At 43.8% G+C, this 20006-nt stretch overlaps 1 protein-coding gene across 7 annotated transcripts in view; it reads right to left on the bottom strand.

The window, feature by feature from the left end:
- CDH4 (cadherin 4) overlaps positions 1-20006 on the bottom strand; it is a 763202-nt gene that overhangs the window by 155108 nt on the left and 588088 nt on the right. For all 7 annotated transcript variants that reach the window (XM_033153667.1, XM_033153668.1, XM_033153669.1 and 4 more), the window contains one exon: positions 5365-5509. In XM_033153667.1, the coding sequence (XP_033009558.1) occupies positions 5365-5509 (145 nt within the window). The remainder of the gene's footprint in view (positions 1-5364; positions 5510-20006) is intronic.

The raw sequence follows: 20006 nt of genomic DNA, 5'->3' as shown, positions 1-20006 counted from the left end.
GAATGTAATTGCTTCTGAGTAGGAGAGACAGTTTTGTACCCATATTATGGTTTGGGATAGATAGTAAAACAACAAAAGGGGAAAAAAAATCCCACCCAAGCCCATAGCTCTAACCAGAGGAGCAAGCATTTTGTAGTCAAAAGGTATCCAATTCTGATTTAATAGCTTAAAGGCTTATCCGGATTTTAAACAGGAAGAAGCTGCAATTTACCCTATCTATCATCCTAATGAGCAGAGCTAGTTTAACATCTGGTAACTCTTTTTCTGTATTGATTTGTTTCAGAGTAAGACACAGGAAGTTTGACTTGCCATGGAAGTGTCAAGAGGATATCAGCTCATTTCAACATACATGTGAGCTCATAGCAGTTTTTCACCCGCTGAAATCCTGATGGAGTGTGGGATCCTTCCTGCACTAAGAGCATTAAAAGCGTGCCGAAAACATCTGCATGCACCTGAACGTCAAAGGAATTATCCGAATGCATTCCAGAAACCCAAAGCTTGCTGCCAAAGGTCCTCCAAGATGTGCTCTTGTAAAATAGAGGTCTTGCAGGAGAAGGGCTTGCTGTATACTATGTAATGACTAAGGCTAGCTCAGGTTACTTAGTGGGTGGTCAGTGAGTCCAATCATGTCCTGAGTTTAAAAACTAATCTGAACTTACAGGCAATGTATAAATTGACGATTATATGTTTCAACCTGTTGATTTTTTTCCCCTGTGCCACCAGGCTTATGCAGGCAATTATGAAAATATATTTCCATAATAGGTGGGTGGTGGTTCCTGACTTTTATTTTAATTTGTTTTTAAATTATATAGATAGATATAGAGTTACTGTATATAGTTGTAAACCACTTTGACAATTTTAGAAGCTAGTCAGTCGGTCAGTCAGTCAGTGCGGGCATGTAAGGGCCCAATATTCAACAATTCTGTCCACGAATCATAGAATCATAGAAGTGCAGAATTGAAAAGGACCCCAAGGGTCATCTTTTCCAACCCCATGCAATGCAGGAATCTCAGCTAAAGCATCAAAGAAGCAACAAGAGATGAGGCCAGGAGTGGGGGGGGGGACTCAGACTTTAGGCAGAATGTGCCCCCCTCTGGCCAGTCTGGCCATTGGCACTCTCCCCGGGCCACACTCTGCACTAGTCTTGCTCAATAAACTCCTTGATTGCTGCTCTTGGCTGGTTGTGTCCTTGAAAGGGTGAGCATGCTTGTCTGGCTGGAGAGCAGGTGTGTGTGTGTGTGTGTGTGTGCAGAAATCTGTGACTTTTGTATAGCTGGAACACAGCCTACTCAACCAACGTAAGCATGGCATTCATTGCTTCACACATTTTTGTGGCCCCACCCACCGCTCTCACATGGCCCCGGGAAGGCTGCCCACGAGGAAATGCAGTCCTCCTCCAGCTGAAAGAAGAAGGTTAGTCCCCCTTAGACTAGATAAAGAAGGAGATGGCAATGTAGGCAGTAGGATGAAGCAGGCATGTAGGCTGCCCCACAACAAGCTACAGGTAAGGAAGGGCACTTTTGAATGTTGTATGACATTCCTCCATGCAGCCAAACCAAACCTTAGCACTTCTGGGAGGGAAGCAGGTTCTAGCCTGGACATTTCTGGAAGGGACTGGCTGGATGAAGAAGAGTGGTGGGACCTTGCCTCCCAAGAGACCTCCAGGGAGGGCTCCGAAGATGGCAGCTTAGAGCCTGGAGCCTGGTGGTGGGACACTGGGTCTAAAGTGGTGTGGTCTGCTCTATCAGCTCATTCTGCTGCAGGTGTAGACCCAGTGTCAGTACAACAGCAAAACAAAGCAAAAGAGAAGAGGTGTGGACTTCCCCTCCTCAAGGCATAAGTCAAAACACTTTGTCCCTGCTACACATTTTGGTGCCCTATTCCAATTCCTCAACAGGCAGAAAGGCAATCAATCCCAAGTGCCTTTCCTCCTGTTAAAAATGGTGTCCCCCGGAGGTTTTTTTAATATGACAACTACCCCAGGCAACGGAGACGTTATGACAAATGTTTGCTGACACAATCCAGGAGGCATGTGATATTTAACCCTTCCACCAGGTAAACAACAGTGGAAGACAAATTTATCAAGGGAAAACAACCTCATTAAGTCTGCCCTGAGATCTTGATTTCACAGCATGTTCCCTACTGTTCACAAAATAACCTACATTTCTCCTAAAAAAAAATACCCCAAACATCGAATTCCTTCACATTTGTTATTATTAAAGCTCCTGACAGATGAAATTTGCTGTCAATTAGCTGCCTTAAATTTGTCAGATGGACTGATTTAATGGACTAATTACTGGAAGTAATTGATTTATCTCAATGCAGGTGGTCACATTTTGAAGACGTTGAAGGCAACAGTTTCTCTTGACTAAGGATGGTTTAAAAAGAGCATTTTGAAGAGCTAACAGAGAGGTGGATATAAGGTACGGAAACCCTTTCGCAGTGTAGAGTTTTAATTAGGATTATCATTTTTTGCTATTAAAAATGTATTTATAAATTGTGGCAAGTGGGTGAGGGGCAGTGACAGTGGTGTCTTCTTGGTGGGAAGTTTGCCAAGATAGAAAAGAGTGGCGGCGAGTTGAGGGTTATCAGTGGCAGCCTGGAGTTCCCCATACCCCACTGCCACCTTGACTTTCTCCATTCTGATAAGTGGAGTTCCACCAGCAGGAAGACCTCACTGCTGACTCCCACCTTTCACAAGCCACTACTGAAGCTTGGCTTGTTGGGTTAGGTTCACAACACCTGGAAATGCATCAGGGCCCAATCTCTCTCAAAGATGGCAAATCGCTCCATTCCTTGAGCCGGTGCAGAGATGTTCTCCATGGAGGCTGGTCCATTTGGGTAAACAGGGCACTGTCCCACCAACCTTCGCCAGCCCCCACCTGCCTGCCTTCCTCCTTACAAGCAGCCCTGGCTTTCAGCTTCCTCTCCCTTAGCCTCAGAGTTGCCTGTGTAGAACTCTGCAGGGAGGAGAATGAGCACAAAAGAAGGATTAATTGGCTCTGCCTGTCACTGGCTCTGGTACTAGTCACTTGCCTTCTGCCCTGTTGTTGTTGTTGTTGTTCAGTCGTTCAGTCGTGTCCGACTCTTCGTGACCCCATGGACCAGAGCACGCCAGGCACGCCTATCCTTCACTGCCTCCCGCAGTTTGGCCAAACTCATGTTAGTAGCTTCGAGAACACTGTCCAACCATCTCATCCTCTGTCGTCCCCTTCTCCTTGTGCCCTCCATCTTTCCCAACATCAGGGTCTTTTCTAGGGATTCTTCTCTTCTCATGGGGTGGCCAAAGTACCTCTTCTCATGAGTGGCCAAAGTACTGCCCTACCAGTCCCAATGGGTATCAGCCATCACTGGATGCTCTGAATCACTCATTTTCAACTGATGGGGAGTGATCCAAGATCTAAGTCCTGCCTAACTTACATTATGCAAGTTTCAGCTGCATCATTTCTCCTGTTTTGTTTTTAATTTCCTTCTGCATTTTAATGATAAGGGAAAAGAGAGGCAGTGCGGCAACAACAGAGAGAAGCAGAAAAAGAGGGGAAGCCTCAAATCATAGCTCAGGAAGGGAGAAATCAGGATGTCTAAGCGAGGATTTTGTGTGATGCAGGAAATCCAAGGGAGTCAATGCATCCCCAACAAACGGCCATTCATCCTGTGCTCGAAGATCTCAATTGACAGGAAATCTCACCACATTTCCAGGTGATTGCCTCCATTGTTGAACTGCAAGGACAGGGATGGTCAATGTGGTGCTCTGCAGATTTTTGTGTCCCTCCAGATTTTGCTGTATTACATATTCCATAATCCCTGACCTTTGGCCATGCTGGTGGGACTGTTGGAAGCTGTACTCTAACAACAGCTGGAGGGAATTGCATGAAGTTACTCAAGGAAAGTCCTTTGGGAAATGAACTTTTGCATGGAAGTCAAAGGTAGGGGCTACTCAGCACTAGGCACAGGTCAATGTGTCAGTTTTGGCTTCTGTCAGTTTCTTGTTTTCCAGTATTATTCTCAGTTCTACATGAGTTTGCCAAAATAATAATAATAATAATAATAATAATAATAATAATAATAATATAATCCTCTCAAAAATTCAATGGCATTTTAGTGTGGATTTCTCCTAATAAACACATTTTTTTATTTGCAGTTTCCCCAAATCTTTTTTTTTTTTTTTTGGCAAATCAGTGTTTCCTAATATAATACATTTTCATGAATATATCCATTTTTATGCACATTTCACCCTAGTATATGCATTTTTGTATACATGACTTGGCCAGAGAACTGCGTTGTAAAATTTGGAGAAGTGCAGATTTCAAAGGCTGTCTCTGCTTCAGTTTTCAGAAAGTGCAAATTAAATACATTCGCCTTTAAAGGCAAACTGAACCAAATATCTCCTCCACCCCTCCACAGCTCACACAGACCCCAGAGTTACTTAGTTAGTACAGCTCATGCCAGGCCCATGCAGAGCTTGTCTGAAACCAGATCCAGATTTTACTATTGAAGACTTGCGGTGCATATAAAAAAGGTAAAAGGTAAGGGACCCCTGGATGATTAAGTCCAGTCAAAGACGACTATGGGGTTGCAGCGCTCATCTCGCTTTCAGGCCGAGGGAGCAGACGGTTTTTCGGGTCATGTGGCCAGCATGACTAAACCACTTCTGGAGTAATAGAACAACGTGACGGAAACCAGAGTGCATGGAAACACCGTTTACCTTCATGCCACAGTGGTAACTATTTATTTACTTGCACTGGTGTGCTTTCGAACTGCTAGGTTGGCAGGAGCTGGGGCTCAGCAACGGGAGCTCACCCCGTCGCGGGGATTCGAACCGCTGACCTCCCGATCTGCAAGCCCAAGAGGCTCAGTGGTTTAGACCACAGCGCCACCCCCATCCCTTGCAGTGCATATGGACAGGCATGGGCCTTTTGCCCATGGCCGTTTCATCCATTACATCATTGGTCAGCTGGGAGGCAAGGGACATTCATGGCATAACAGTTTAAGTCCGGTGGAGCCCCCAGCCAGCTTAGCCCCCTGAAGCCCAGGGCAAGTGTACCCCAGCCTCTGTATGGGTCTGATCTGTGTTTTGGGCTTGTAGCGCCTAAATAGGGCTGTTGACTAATAGCATCAATTGCCTTGCACTAAAATGATCTTGTTGTTTTTATAATTTGGCGTGAACGAGCCCAATGCTGTTCAAGGGCTGAATGTGTCAGCTGCTCTGGGATTCCTCCACACCCCCTCCTGTTCTTTAATGGATGCTCTACATAGAAATAAACAACGATTTCTAACATCCAAGGTTCGGCAAGGAACACAATATAAAACAGCACTTTATTATCTAAAGACCTGCAACAGTTCCATGAGCAAGTCCAACGGTACCTGGTTTGGATCCTTCATCAACGGATCCGTTATAGACTTGGTTTATGAACTCTGGCCTGTTGTCATTCATGTCAATAACGTAGATGTAGAGGTCAATGGGGTTCTCCACTTTGTTTCCATTCATATCCACTGCATGTGCTCGGAGCTGTTAAGAAAAAGAGAGGAGGGGAAAAACCACGTCAGTAATGGGATTCAGCGCTCGGCAAAGCTGTGTGTCATCTTCCGTCATTCAGACTCTTCGACAACATTAGGATTTATAACTGTCAGAATAATGGGAATTTTCTATGGGGTTTTCTATAGCAAAGCTATCCAGCTGATTTTCGTATGCATAATAATATGAACCCTGAAGGCTGCTGCAGTTTTAGCGGCTTGCTTGAATTTCTGTGAGGATTGTGATCAGTCTGTGTTTCGGACAAACCTCATGGGTGGCGCAGCTATACATATGAAAAAAGCTGCTTTTTCTACAAAAGAGAAAAAGGAGGAGGAGGAGGAAGATATATTGACATTCTTTAAGCAAATCCCATCATAGTAATAGAGAAACCTGACCTCATTTTTTAAAAGTTCCACTGGATTTGCACTAAACTCTAAGCATGGTGTGGGGGTATCAGTTTTGGGGGGTGCTATCTGGGGTAAGGTTTTTGAATTTTTCAAAAAAAGGAGGACACATTGTCATACTTTGAAGTCCTGTTGGGACCTAAAGGTTCTTCGCAGTGGCGTAGGAAGGGGGGGCATTTGGGGTGGACCACCCTGCGTGCCACTCTGGGAGGGGTGACAAGATGGCCCCTGCCTCCCCCCAGGTGTACAGCTCCTTACGAGCTGCCGCTCGCGAGCGACATGCCGTACGGACTGCGCATGTGCGGCATCCCGCACATGCACATTCCATACAGAATGCCACACATGCGTAGTCCATATGGGCTGCTGATCGCGCACGGTAGCTCATAAGGTTGCTGCGCGTGAGCAGCAGTCCATACGGACTGCGCATGTGAGGCATTCCGTACGGAATTTCCGGGCATGCGTAGTGGATCCGGCTGGTGCTGCTGCGAGCCGGCGAGCGAACGGTGGGTCGGGCAGCCCCATGACCCGCCGCTCGCTCGCTGCAGGAGCAGCAGCACTGGAAAGCGAGTGGACGGGTCGGGCAGCCCCATCCGTAAAGAAGCACGGATGGTGTGCCTGGCGGCAGGGGAGGGGCCGGGGAGTGTCACCCCCTCCCCTGGAACCGGGGGTGGAGCGCCTCCTACGCCCCCCTTCCTACGCCACTGAGCACATGCGCAGTCCATACGGTGTGCCAAAAAAATTCTGCACTGGGTACAAACTGGGCTTTCTACACTGCTAGTTCTTCATCCTTCCTCCTGGTTTCTGTGTGGCACAGTTTCACCGTGGCAGCCTCACCAGTGGGTTACTTAGTCTCTTAGGCCATTGCATCAACAAATGTCCATGCACAGGAGAGAGGCATATGCCTTTATAGAGACAGAGTTTTTTATTTTATTTCTACAGCCCAAACCCAGAAACAATAAAGGCAAAAGCAATCTATCAAGAAGAGCAGAAAACTTCCGGAACTTTCTTCTCTGCCAAGCCGTTATCAATACAAATATTAAGAACACATCATTTCTTCAGAACCACCATCTGTTTTTTCGTACTAAAAAACGTATCTTACATTTCCTCAGATGATTACTCATTGTTCTGTCTATTTATGTAGGTAGTTTTTTAAAAAAATCTTTTTTCCTGTTCCTAGTGGGCCATTTTTGTGGTTATTCACACTGATACTAAAAATGATTGAACACAGCATGCCATTTCAGCTGAGGACGCAACAACTAATTGCAAATAAATAATGTGTTGTCGTAGGGATGTGGAGGAGAACTTTGTACAGTCCGTTGTTTTTTTGTTTTTTTTAAATGAACTGGTCTAATTTTCACCTCCTGGATGGGGATACATGAATCAGAACAATTATTATCCTTCCGATAGCCCACTTCTCTGAATGTTGCAAAACAGTTCTTGGCTCAATAAATTTAAAAGTCCATCTTTTAGGATAAAATATGCTTCAAAACCATGTATTTTAGAAACCAAATTTAATCCTGAAATGGGATGAAATGGATTTAGGAATAAACACATGCAAAACTGAGGTGTATTGGAAAGAAATTGATCCGCCCGTTCCTAATGATGCAGAAATATCTGCATGTGAGCAGCCCAACTTGAACCACCTTTGTAGTGTGAGAGCTGCTACTTCCACAGCTCCTTCAAATGCCATGAAGGTGATATCAGGAAAATCCTGCTGGTGCTGCTGCTATCCATGTGGCTTCAGGGGGCAGGAAGGATCAGGAAGGAGGAGAGGTGCTGGAAGAATGAGAGGTCTGTTGGAAAAAGCATTCCCTTACCTACTCCTGTGAAAATGCTTCTCAGCCTTTTCACTCACATCTGCCTCTTCTTCCTGCCTGATGTCCCTCCCCACTGAAAGCCCCAAGTTGGCTCTGGGCTCTCAACCTGACCTGCAGCAATCTGGGACCCAGATCTCCCCAAATAGGTCCACTTTGGCTCAGGGCTTGGGCCGCAGATAAATCTGGTGACCAGCCCTTCTGATCACATACCATCCAACATGTTGAGGCTGAAAACCAGGACCCGTGTCTTCCAGGCCACTCTCCCACACAAGTCATGTGACCCTTGTGATAGCATAAAGCCCAAAAACGTGTGGTTTTGGGCTCTGGGCTCTTGTGAGAGATATCACACATATTTGGGCGCCATGCTGAAAGCTAACCAGGTGTCCAGGAGAACAAATTTAGCTCGCAGGCTACATAATTTACTGTCATAAGATGGCCAACTTTAAAAGGGGTTTAGACAAATTTATGGAAAATAAGACCATCAAGGGCTGTTAGCTATCGTGGCCATGTGCTACCTCCAGCATCAAAGGCAGTATGCCTCTGAATTACAGTTGCTGGGGAGCACAAGTGAAGAAAATGCTGTTGCATTGAGGTCCTGGTTAGCCACTGTGAGAACAGGATGCTGGACTAGATGGGCTATTGAGCTGATCCAGAAGGTTCTTCTGGTCCTGAGTTTGGAGAAATCCATTTGGAGCTCTCTCTAGTCTGCTCAGAATTTCAGCCTTCAAAACAGGCACGTCCAACAGGTGATTTACCTGTGGTAGATCAACAACTCTCTAAAATATGAGCCTTCCTCCACCCTAAAAATAGCTCAACAACTTTGACCAGAACCCCCAAAAAGGGGGCAGATCACTGCCAGATTTTAAGAGATCACAGTCTCTTGGGAGTTGACCACCCCTGTTCTAAAAAGGCTGGTTTCATCTGCAAAGTTGCCCACTTCACAATCTATCCCTGACCCTGAAACATTTTATAAATACGCTAAATAATATTAACAGGAGGGGAAGAACACACACACCTTTATGTTGTTTTCCCTTGCTTATGAGAGGTTATCCATTTATTCCTAACCTCATGTTCTAAAATCCATTAACCGGAATCGTAGGAGCTCTGGTTTTCTCATCCCAACATTGCTATGTTTCTTCAGGGTTCTTTGGTGATGAATTTGTTAAAAGGAGAGGTTAAAAAGCTAGCGAAGTGAAGCATCCCTTTGCAGAAGCCATGCTGGCGTTTCCTAAGCAAGGCTTATTTTTCTAAAGGTTTAACAATTCTAGTCTTAATCATGCTTTCGACTGATTTACTAGAGACAGAAGTTAGGTTGACAAGCCTGTAATTTCTTGGATCCCACCTGGCTCCTTTTATAAATTGGTTTTACTTTGGCTACCTTCCAGTCAATGGGTTAAGAAGGTATTTTTTTATGGAGAAGTTGCATATTTTAGTTAATAGTTCAGCAGTTTCATATCTTAGCTCTTAAATAATCCTCAAATGCCACCAATTCTCCATGACTTGTTATTTTTAAATGTCATCCTTTGTCACCTCTATTTGACACAGTTCTTTTGACGCATTATCTGAGCGGGGGGGGGGGAGTGGTTTTGTGCACTTATTTCCCCAGCGTGTCTTGATGTGAAAACACAGGAACACAATTCACTCCATTTCTCTTCCATTTCCCTCTCTCCCCAGGCCATGCTCCCTCTCCCCAGATCATACCCCTCACCAGCCTTGCTCTGCATCATTCTTGACTGATTTTGCCTGGCTGGAATTTGCCCTTGAACTGGGATAACGTCTCTTGCTTGCCTGGGTGGAGGTGTACATGTAGAGACTTAGGGACATAGGAACCTGCCTGATATTGAGTAAGATCATTGGCCTATCCAGATCAGTACTGGTTTTGCTTGGTGGCAGTGGTTCTCCAGGGTTTCAACCATAATTCCTTCTCACCTCTACCTGGAGATGCTGGAGAATCAATCTCGGTCCTTTATTATTGTACAGTGGTGCCCCACTAGACGAATGCCTCGCTAGATGAAAAACTCGCTAGACGAACGGCATTCGTCTAGCAGAAGCTGCCCCGCAAGACGAAAAAGTCAATGGGGCTGTTTCGCAAGACGATTATTTTTTTTAGCGCGAAAACCTCCGCACTCCATTGCCGCTTTGCTAGACGAATAATTCGCTCTACAAAAAAACTCGTAGAACGAATTATTTTCGTCTAGCGGGGCACCACTGTATTTTTTTAATTTTTTTAAAATTAAGTTTATATGCTGCCCTTCATTCCAAGATCGCTGGGCGGTTCACAGCACAAAAATACAAAATACAAAATAAAAATATGAACAAAATCAAACCAATATCCCTCCTCTCACAGACACATTTAAAAGGCTGTGGAATGTTAATTAGCCACAGGCCTCGTTGAAAACAAACTTTTTTGCCTGGTGCCTAAAGATATGTAACGAAGGAACCAGGAGAGCCTTCTTGGGAAGAATATTTGACAAATGGGGAGCCACTGCAGAAAAGGCCCATTCTCATGTTGCCAACCCCTTGTGTAAGAGTCACATGAAGAAGGGCCTCAGGCGATGATTGCAGGGTTTGGGCCGGTTTACGTGTAGGGAGAAGTGGTCCTTGAGGTATTGCAGTTCTGAGCCGTTTAAGGCTTTACAGGTAAAAACCAGCACATTGAATTGGGCTCGGAAACTAACTGGCAGCCAGTGCAGTTGGGCCAGGATAATTGTAATATGCTCAAATCGTTTTATCCCGGTGAGCAACCTGGCCACCGAATTCTGCACCAGCTGAAATTTCTGAACCGTTTCAGAGGCAGCCCCACACATAACATATTGCAGTATGCAGTAATCAGTAATCTAAACTAGAGGTTTCTAGAGCATAGATAACAGAAGTTAGGCTTTCCTGTGCAGGTAGGGGTATAGCTGGGTCACCAGCTAGATATGACGTAATACGCACAAAATTCACATTTAAATACCTATTCTCAGAAAGTATGCATTTCTAAAAGTATTTATTCTCAAATTATGCCTTAATATTTTTTGGAAAAAAAATTGAGTGGAAATTTGCACCAGAGGTGTGAAAGGCAGCAATCACCTGAGGCTGCAAGCCTAAACATGTCTTCTCAAAAGTAAGACCTACTGAATTCAGTGGGGCTTACTGCTATGTAGATGGGATTACAATTACAGCTATAGTTTTGATTCGGGTTGGTTTTTTTCCCCCTTCACAGTTCCCCCTGAAACAGCATGAAACCCCATTGCTCCATGGGAAGGGGATTGTTCTATGTTCATTCAAGGTGAACAATATCAAGTAGATAACTGCTCAGGCTGTGAGCAACTGAATACACAATTTCAGAAACATTAAAGGGGGGAAAGTTGGGGGAATGAAAGCAGAGCACAATCCTCAGACCATCCAGTAAGATGCTTTTAAATGTATATTTAAAGCAAACTTTCTAAATGGAGATTCTGATCCCAGTAGCTACTTGTCCTGGGTTTGAAATTGTTTTTATCCATGTAATTGCTTTAGCTGTTTTTATAGATGTAGCGGTTTTGAATTGTTCTTACATACCCACTTGCTTTATCTAAGTGTTTTGTGAAAATGTGCTTTGAGGTGTGTCACAAGAAGAGACTTATTAATCAAGTAAATAAATAAATAAATAAATAAATAGCCTGGTGGGTTTGTAAGGACATTCCGTTAAAAATCCACCTGGAAGCAGGGCAGAATGGGTTGAGTCCTGTTCCCTCTGAGAACTGGGATGGTCCAGATTTCAGTGTGTCCCTCCTTCCCTAGAACTGATTTGCAAATTCACGTGGAAAGCTCAAGTTCATATCGGTATCCACAAAGACTATATTTGCCAAGCATCCTTCACCGGAACCTCTGCTTGGGGAATCCCCACTTGCCAGCCCAGCTCTTGACACAAATGTGCCATTAAACAGATGTGTCAACCAGGGCTTGTCTGCGTGTATCACTGCAGCAGGTTTAAGTGAGATTACGAGACACTTGCTTGCTGAATTGCTTTTTGCTTGAGTGCAAACCGCAAGCGAATGCATATGTATGGGGGGGCAGTGCAGGCGACGCGCCGATAGGCTTACAGTGCAAAGAAATTACTTAACTCCTGGAGATTTCAAAGAAGAGCTATCAAATATAATTAAAACTTCGTCTGGGAAGGGAGGGGAGGATGAGGAGGCAGATGTGAAAGGATGAGATATCTGCTTTGCTCTCTGCTTTATCTCAGAAAGGAGGTATTTTTTTTCTGAGCTGGAGATACAGCAAAGAAGGAATCCATCCCCATTTCAGTTTGAAGATAATAACTTTAATTCTAGCTGAGAATTACTTTTCTCCCCACCCCAAGGGCACCTGCCCTTTGCCCTTTGACATTATTGAATAGCTGCAAGTAACAAATGGGGATTTCTAGGCAGCAAAGCTGTAAATACACAGGTGGTGAATGTACGTATCATACAAATTTCATGATTTTAGAATTACAAAGCACAAAATATACATTTAAAGACTAAAAATGAGGCTCAGTTTCTTCTTTGTAATTTTTTAAAAATGCAATAAATGCACTCTTGTCACGGTGGCCAACCAGATACCTCTGGGAAGCCCACAAGTAGAACTTGAGCCCAATAGTACTTTTTCCAGTTTCAATTCCCCAAAACTGACATTCAGAGAGACACTGCCTCCAACAATAGAAGGGGAGCGTAGCCATCAGAGTTAGCAGCCTTAACCTCCATGAATATGTCTGATCCTCTCCTAAACTTACCCAAGCTCATCTTACAGGAGTGAGCTCCATTGCTTAACTCTGTGCTGTTCAGGAAAGAAAGAAAGAAAGAAAGAAAGAAAGAAAGAAAGAAAGAAAGAAAGAAAGAAAGAAAAGAAAAAGAAGAAGAAGAAGAAGAAGAAGAAGAAGAAGAAGAAGAAGAAGAAGAAGAAGAAGAAGAAGAGTTTGGATTTGTTATCCTGCTTTTCACTACCCGAAGGAGTCTCAAAGTGGCTAACATTCTCCTTTCCCTTCCTCCCCCACAACAAACACTCTGTGAAGTGAGTGGGGCTGAGAGACTTCAAAGAAGTATGACTAGCCCAGCCCAAGCTCACCCAGCAGCTGCGAACCCAGTTCACCAGATTACAAGTCTACCGCTCTTAACCACTACACCACACTGGCAAACTGGGTGGCAGGATGATGGACCAAGCTAGAAGTCAGGGCCAAAGATTGAGCAAGGCTGCAGAAGCACACGAGGGCTCAAGCTAGGCTCAGGAGAACATGTGAGCTCATTTTGTACTCCTTGCTATCCTGATGTGGCCCAAATGTCCCCCTCTGGGAGGTGGAGTCAGTACAAGCCCAAAAGGTGCTACCTGCAGTTCAGTAGTTTGCCACATGGGAACGGCTGCACATGGATCCATTAGAGCAGGTTGCAGGATGGCTGATTTTTATCTCTCTGAACCACAGACCTCCATAGCACATTGCAGGCTACTTTTGAAGCTCAAGCTACATGGGGCTCGGTTGCAACAATCTTCGCTATGCACCTAAATGTACTGCCACCACAGGCCTGATTTGTCTTGTTGGGGCAATGGACATACCCTCCAACATTTCTCCAATGAAAATAGGGATGTCCTAAGGAAAAGCAGGACATTCTGGGGTCAAATCAGAAACTGAGGCTTTAAATCTGGGACTGTTCCTGGAAAATATGGACACTTGGAGGGTCCGAATGGAGGCAGCGGACAACATTGGAACTCATGGGGAAAGGAGACAATTTACCGGTAGTGGCAGACCAGAGGATCTGCTCTGCATGCAGGTGGTCTCAGGTCCAAATCCTGACATCACCAGCTAGGGCTGGGAATGCCCCCTGCCTGAAACCCTGGTGAAACCCAGTCAGTGTACTGAGCTAGATGGGCCAGTGGTCAAACTCTGTCTAAGGCAACTCCCAATGTTTCTAACACATGCACATGGGATCTATACCCTGCTTGTGGGCTTCCCTGAGTTAATGAAGACAGAATAAATCACAAAGAAACCAAAGGAAGAAAAAAATGCTCAAAAATGCATTATTCATAATGACTGTAGACTATGTATGTTTGGTGTACAGAAGCTGGGATTTTGTGCTATGGAGAATTCACTACTGTACCTGGCTATTTTTCTGTGATGAGGTGGACTTCCTTTAGAATAAATACAACAGGCCACTGTTGAAAATGACGTATTTGTCTAGATTGACCATTGGTCTGATCTTGTCAGGCTGCTCTTAATTAAAAGATGAAGGCCTGGAGACTTAATGAAGTCCAAAGGCTATCAACTTGTCTATGGAATTAATTAAAATCCATAGACTGGAATGATTTTTTTCCCTGTACTTTGCAACTGGCACCACCACAGGAAGGCACAGAAGGTTAAAAAGGAAACCCTTGCAATTTCTGATGTGGGCTGCGCAAACATTTATCCACTGGTTTTCCTGATCAGAGGTTTGGGCCACAGCTACTGACTCTTAATCCAAGAGGTGATCTTGTTAGACTAATCAACTGCCAATATTTTTTAAATGTAGGACATAGCAGAAAATGGACTCCCAAAATAAGACAATCAGCATTCTTAAGGCTTCGGATAGGACTCTTAGATGCTTGGTCTAAAATTGTCAAACCAAAAGCTTTACTTTTCTGGTTTTTCACCGTGACAGTTACTAACACTGGGCTTCAGTAAAGCAAATCATTTAATTAGACAGCGCCTATATGATAGCAAGCGACAAAATAATCTGGCCACAATAAGGAAATTTTGTCCATGATGTGATTATTTCCCACCTAGTCATTTTGACACTTTGGCACCCTATTTGCAAAATTTAACAATTCCAAAATAGACGTGCTTTCACCTCTGCAAGATTGAATATACTGCCTTCGGCTGTATTTGAGGGTCGATTTCAAAAAATTCCACTGGAAAAATGGTTGTCCCTGTGGAGGGGGTAGTATTGAGTCAGTGGCTCATGTGCTTCTGGCTTGCACTCAAGTTTATAAAGATTTGAGGAGTGAGGTCATTACCCCTCTATTATTTGTCCATGCTGGGTCGCTCAGCCATTGCTACTGTGTCCTTTCTTCTAGCAGATCAAGATGATCAGGTGACAGCAAAAACTGCAGGGTTTTTAGCGGGGGCAATTAGAATAAGATCTATTATTTTATTATTGATGTAAACCCCCAAAATGTATTTTCTATGGTTAAGTTTTTACCTCCATCTTCAGTACATTATATTATATTATATTATATTATATTATATTATATTATATTATATTATATTATATTATATTATATTATATTATATTGCTATGGCTAGTGGCTTATGCAAATAAAGATTCTATCTATCTATCTATCTATCTATCTATCTATCTATCTATCTATCTATCTATCTCTATCTATCATCTATCTATCTATCATCTGTCTGTCTGTCTGTCTATCTATCTATCTGAAGAAGTATCTGAAGTGTGCATGCACACGAAAGCTCATACCAAGAACAAACTTAGTTGGTCTCTAAGGTGCTACTGGAAGGAATTTTTTATTTTATTTTGTTTTGACTATGGCAGACCAACACGGCTAACTGCCCGTATCTATCTATCTATCTATCTATCTATCTATCTATCATCTATCTAGATGCATGGCAGAAGCAACATTCTTACAGTTGTTCCTGCTTTGGGTGGATTTGTCCAAAGCTTTTGAGTACCATTCTCATTTTGGGCAGTTTGTCCATAGCTTGTGTCTTTTTGAATTACTCTGAGTTATTTCTAGACAGTTAGAAATACTGTCTCTTCGGATTTTCAGAGCTCACAGAAGGGCTTCACAGAACACCCATACAGAACACACACAAACTTCAGAAAGCTCTGTGGAGCAGCAGTCTAAAATAGAAATGCAAAAGCTGGCAGCAGCAGCAGCAGTAGTAAAATCTTAAAACAGTAAAATCCTGTTGGAAGAGGAAAGTTTTGGCTTATAGTGAAAGAAGTCCAGAGAGAGAGCCTGGGTGCGGGGTCTCCACTGGCAGAACCTGGCCTGTGCTGCTGACCTGAGGAGATGGCACAGAAACCAATGCCTACCAAGTAAGTCCTGAGACCAAGGTAGGCCTGGGAGATACTCTTTTCCTCAGGTGTCATTACATTCAGGGCTTTTTTCAGCCGGAACTCACCGGAACTCAGTTCAGGCACCGCTGAGGTGGGTGCCATTGCAATTTTAAGAGAACAAGGGCGGCATTCATTCTGGCACTTCTTTTTCTAGAAAAATAGCACTGATTACAGTACATTCCATGCAAATGACTACTGGAATATCTCTTTCCTCTGAACCTTGTTTTACTACCCTGGAAGGAGTATCTTTGGTTGGAGGAACGTTCAGTCATGTGAGCCCCCACCCTGCAGTAAGAAGTGGCCCAGCCCAGCCACAGGTTTGCTCACTCAAGGTGAACTTGGTCTAGTCATAATTGGTTGGGCTTAAGGGGGTTGTCTCTAGTACTCTTCCCATCACCGCACTACTGTGACGAGAGAGAATACATTATGGAATTTCTCTCAGCCTGGAAAACTGCACTTGAAGGCACCCTCAAGGGACTCCAGGGATCATCTAATCCAACCCACTGCAATGCAGGAATCTCAGCTAAAGCATCCATGACAGATGGCCATCCAATTCCTGCTTTACAACCTCCAAGGAAGGAGAGCCCACAACCTCCTGAGATAGTCCATTCCACTGTCAAACAGCTCTTACTGGTTCTTCCTGTATTTAGAGTAAGGTAAAGGTAAAGGGACCCCTGACCGTTAGGTCCAGTCGTGTCCGACTCTGGGGTTGCGGCGCTCATCTCACATTACTGACTGAGGGAGCCAGTGTACAGCTTCCGGGTCATGTGGCCAGCATGACAAAGCAGCTTCTGGCAAACTAGAACAGCACACGGAAATGCCGTTTACCTTCCCGCCAGGGTGGTACCTATTTATCTACTTGCACATTTGATGTGCTTTCGAACTGCTAGGTGGGCAGGAGCTGGGATCGAGCAACAGGAGCTCACCCCATCGTGGGGATTCAAACCGCCAACCTTCTGATCAGCAAGCCCTAGGCTCTGTGCTTTAACCCACAGTGCCACCCACGTCCCTTTAGAGTAGACCCACTAAATTAAATTACTGAGTAAGATGAAGCTACATTAATTTCAATAGCTCTACTCTGAGTAAAAGTTGGTTTCATTCCACCCTAAATATTTATCGATACATATAAACAAGTAGATGTAAATGTTATGTAAATCTATACTGTATCTTTTTTTAGTTCTCTTTTCCCCCAGTGATGCATGAGAACCTGGTAATGTGTGCTGTATTTTGGTTCCAAAGATCTCCCTTCAACATTTATTGACGATTGAAGTATTGAAGTTTTTGCCAACAGTTCTGTTCCAAGCAACTTCCATTACACATCAACCAAATTAATTCGAAAATTACTCTATTCCCCCTTGGTACACACAAAAAATAAGGTTGGTGTTAATTAGGGAAATGGATGATGAACACGGACAATTAAAAAAATACACACAATGATATAATAATTGTGATCACGAAGCAGTGCAATTAGGTTAAAAGGAAAGCATTTGTTGAAAACTAGGGATGGAATTAAACAGAACTCTGATTAATATCTACACTAATTCTGATTTTAATTGATTTGGAAATTGGACACCAAAAGGCAACAGTAGGAAGACGTGGATCTCCGCATGTGCTCAAAGAGGGTTTATGTGAATCTGCTAATCTAGGTATCTTCATTGCATTTCATGCCTGTAGGAGACCCTCCAAGTGTCCCTATTTTCCAGGAACAGTTCCAAGTTTACAGAAGCTGTCCTGGTTTCTAATTTGATCCCAGAACATCCCTATTTTAATTGGAGAAATGTTGAAGGGTATGGAATTCTGCGACCCCTGAGCCAAGGAGATAAATAATAATACAACCTTTAGAAGACATCTGAAGGCAGCCTGAGCTCTGTGAATGCAGCTTTGAAGTATTTGAGGACTGGGACATTCGCAGGGAAACCAAAATGCTTGTTTACAAAGCTATTGTATTACTAACTTTACTGTATGCTTGTGATATATGAACCACTTATATAAGCCATCTGCAACTCCTTGAAAGATTCCATTAAGGCTATCTCTTAAAAAATTTGCACATTGCTTGGGAAGACAGGTGAACTAATGTCAGTGTACTGGAAGAAGCAAAGATCACCAGTGTTGAAGCAATGATTCTTCAACATCAACTTCGTTGGACTGGTCATGTTGTGTGGATGCCTGATTATCATCTTCCAAAGCAACTACTCTATTCTGAACTTAAAAATGGAAAGTGTAATGCTGGTGGTCAACAAAAGAGGTTTAAAGACTCTCTCAAGGCAAATCTAAAAAAAATGTAGCATAAACGCTGACAATTGGAAAACACTGGCCTACAAGCACTCCAATTGGAGAACAGCATTTACCAAAGGTGTCATGGACTTTGAGGAAGCACGAACTCAGGGTGAAAAGGAAAAAAACGGACTTCCGGTTAGGTGCCGAGTCAATGGCGGACGGGAGTCCGACGGCTCCGTCCTCCGCTAGGCGATAGGGATCTCCGTGCCTGCGCCACGGGTCCCTTAAAGCCACGGGAAGAGCGTCCCGTGGACCGACGGCTTCGTGGGTCCCAGACGTGCTGTCTCCGCTCCTGATTGACCCTCGTAAGGGGGAAAACCAGGCGAGCGGAGCCCCAGCACGGGACTGAAGAAGCGACTGCCTGCGGAGGATCAAAGCAGCGATCCCGCCAGACCTGAGCACCCGGCACTTCCTACACAGAAACCTCCAAAGAAACTCTGTAAGTTAAAGAATTGGATTATTTTACAAGTTTAAAGAGCACTGCTTGCAGAGGAAATTGCAAAAGGAAGCCTGTTCCCTTTGAACTGTTTGCGCGAGCTTGGTAGCGCTAAAAGATCAAAGCCGCGACTAACGGGAAAGTTTTGCGAACTCTGCCAAACTTTTTAAAAGTTGATTAAAAGTTGCTTAAAGGATGTTTAAAGACTTAAAAACAGTTGATATGGCAAAAGAAGATGCCCCTCACCCTCTGGATTAGGATTCCGGGTCAGTAGCGGGCTGTGATACATTGTTGCCATTTTTTCTTTGTTGGTGTTTCAGTGACTGTTTACCAGTGGAGACATTTTGACTTTGTTGTAACCAGATACAAGTTACTTTATGGACTTTGGTGGTAACACTGCAAGTTTGGAACTGTTACTGACTCGGGCTATATGAAAATAAACCCTTCTTGGCTTTAAGGAATTTATATTCTGAAAAATTTAAACTCTTTGCCTAAAAGCTGGATTTTTGGGACTGGTGTGGGCTCCTGGCTCAGCAGTCTCTTTGTTCTCAGAACTGAGCTGCTGGCCACCTGGTGTTTACTTTTGGGACTGTTGGCCTTCTGCTGTGAATGTCTGAGATTGTTACCACAGCAACTGGAGTGACCTTGAGATTACAATTGCAGAGCCCACAGGATATGGACACTAGATCAAAAACAACTGGTGCTAGCTCTGCACAAAAAAGAGGCTCTGTTTCCCTAACTCTACAGGAACAAATGGAGAAATTGGTTGTTAGTGTGGCAGAAATTGCAGCAGGATTGAAAAGCGTTACTGAAGGGTTGAAGCAAACACAAGATCAAGTTTCATCAGGAAATACAGCAGTGAACTCAGCAATAGAAAAATTACAAGCTGACATAAAAGCTGATATTAAAAATTCTACGCAGACCCTGGAAAAATCAATTGGGCAAATTGAGGAGAATGTAAGGAAAAACAGAGAAGAAATTAACAGGATTGGGCAGGAGGTGACCACCCTGAAAAAGGACTCAGAGGAAATTAAAGTGGTCAAGGAAAAAATAAAAAAGGTGGAGGAAAAATTGGACAATTTAGATTTGGAGCAGATAGAGAATATTGGAACACGACAGAGAACTGTTGAAGAGTCTCTTGCTTTTCTGCAACTACATCAGAGAGAGGGCAACATCCGTTTAAGGGGTCTCGCAGAATTGGAAGGGGAAGACCTAAAAGCTTATATTGTGAAGTTATTTTCAGGATTTTGGGAGGTAGAAGAAGTTAACGTCTCAGCGCGCATAGTGAAGGCCTTCAGATTTGGTCCAAGAGGTTCCAGAGGAAAGAAAAGTAACAAAACAGTTAGTGACTGTTTGATTGTGCTACACGATCGACACGATAGGGACTTTTTTCTGGACTTGCACTATAGGAACAACCTGGTGGTAGAGCAGAATAAAGTAATTTTTTATAAGGATATCCCCAGATTTTTCCTGGACAAAAGAGTTCCTTACAACGACTTGGCAACTGAG

Source organism: Lacerta agilis, chromosome 6, assembly GCF_009819535.1.
Source record: "Lacerta agilis isolate rLacAgi1 chromosome 6, rLacAgi1.pri, whole genome shotgun sequence".
Classification (NCBI taxonomy): domain Eukaryota; kingdom Metazoa; phylum Chordata; class Lepidosauria; order Squamata; family Lacertidae; genus Lacerta; species Lacerta agilis.
The sequence above is the reverse complement of the archived record's forward strand: the minus strand, read 5'-3'. Positions and strand labels throughout refer to the sequence as shown.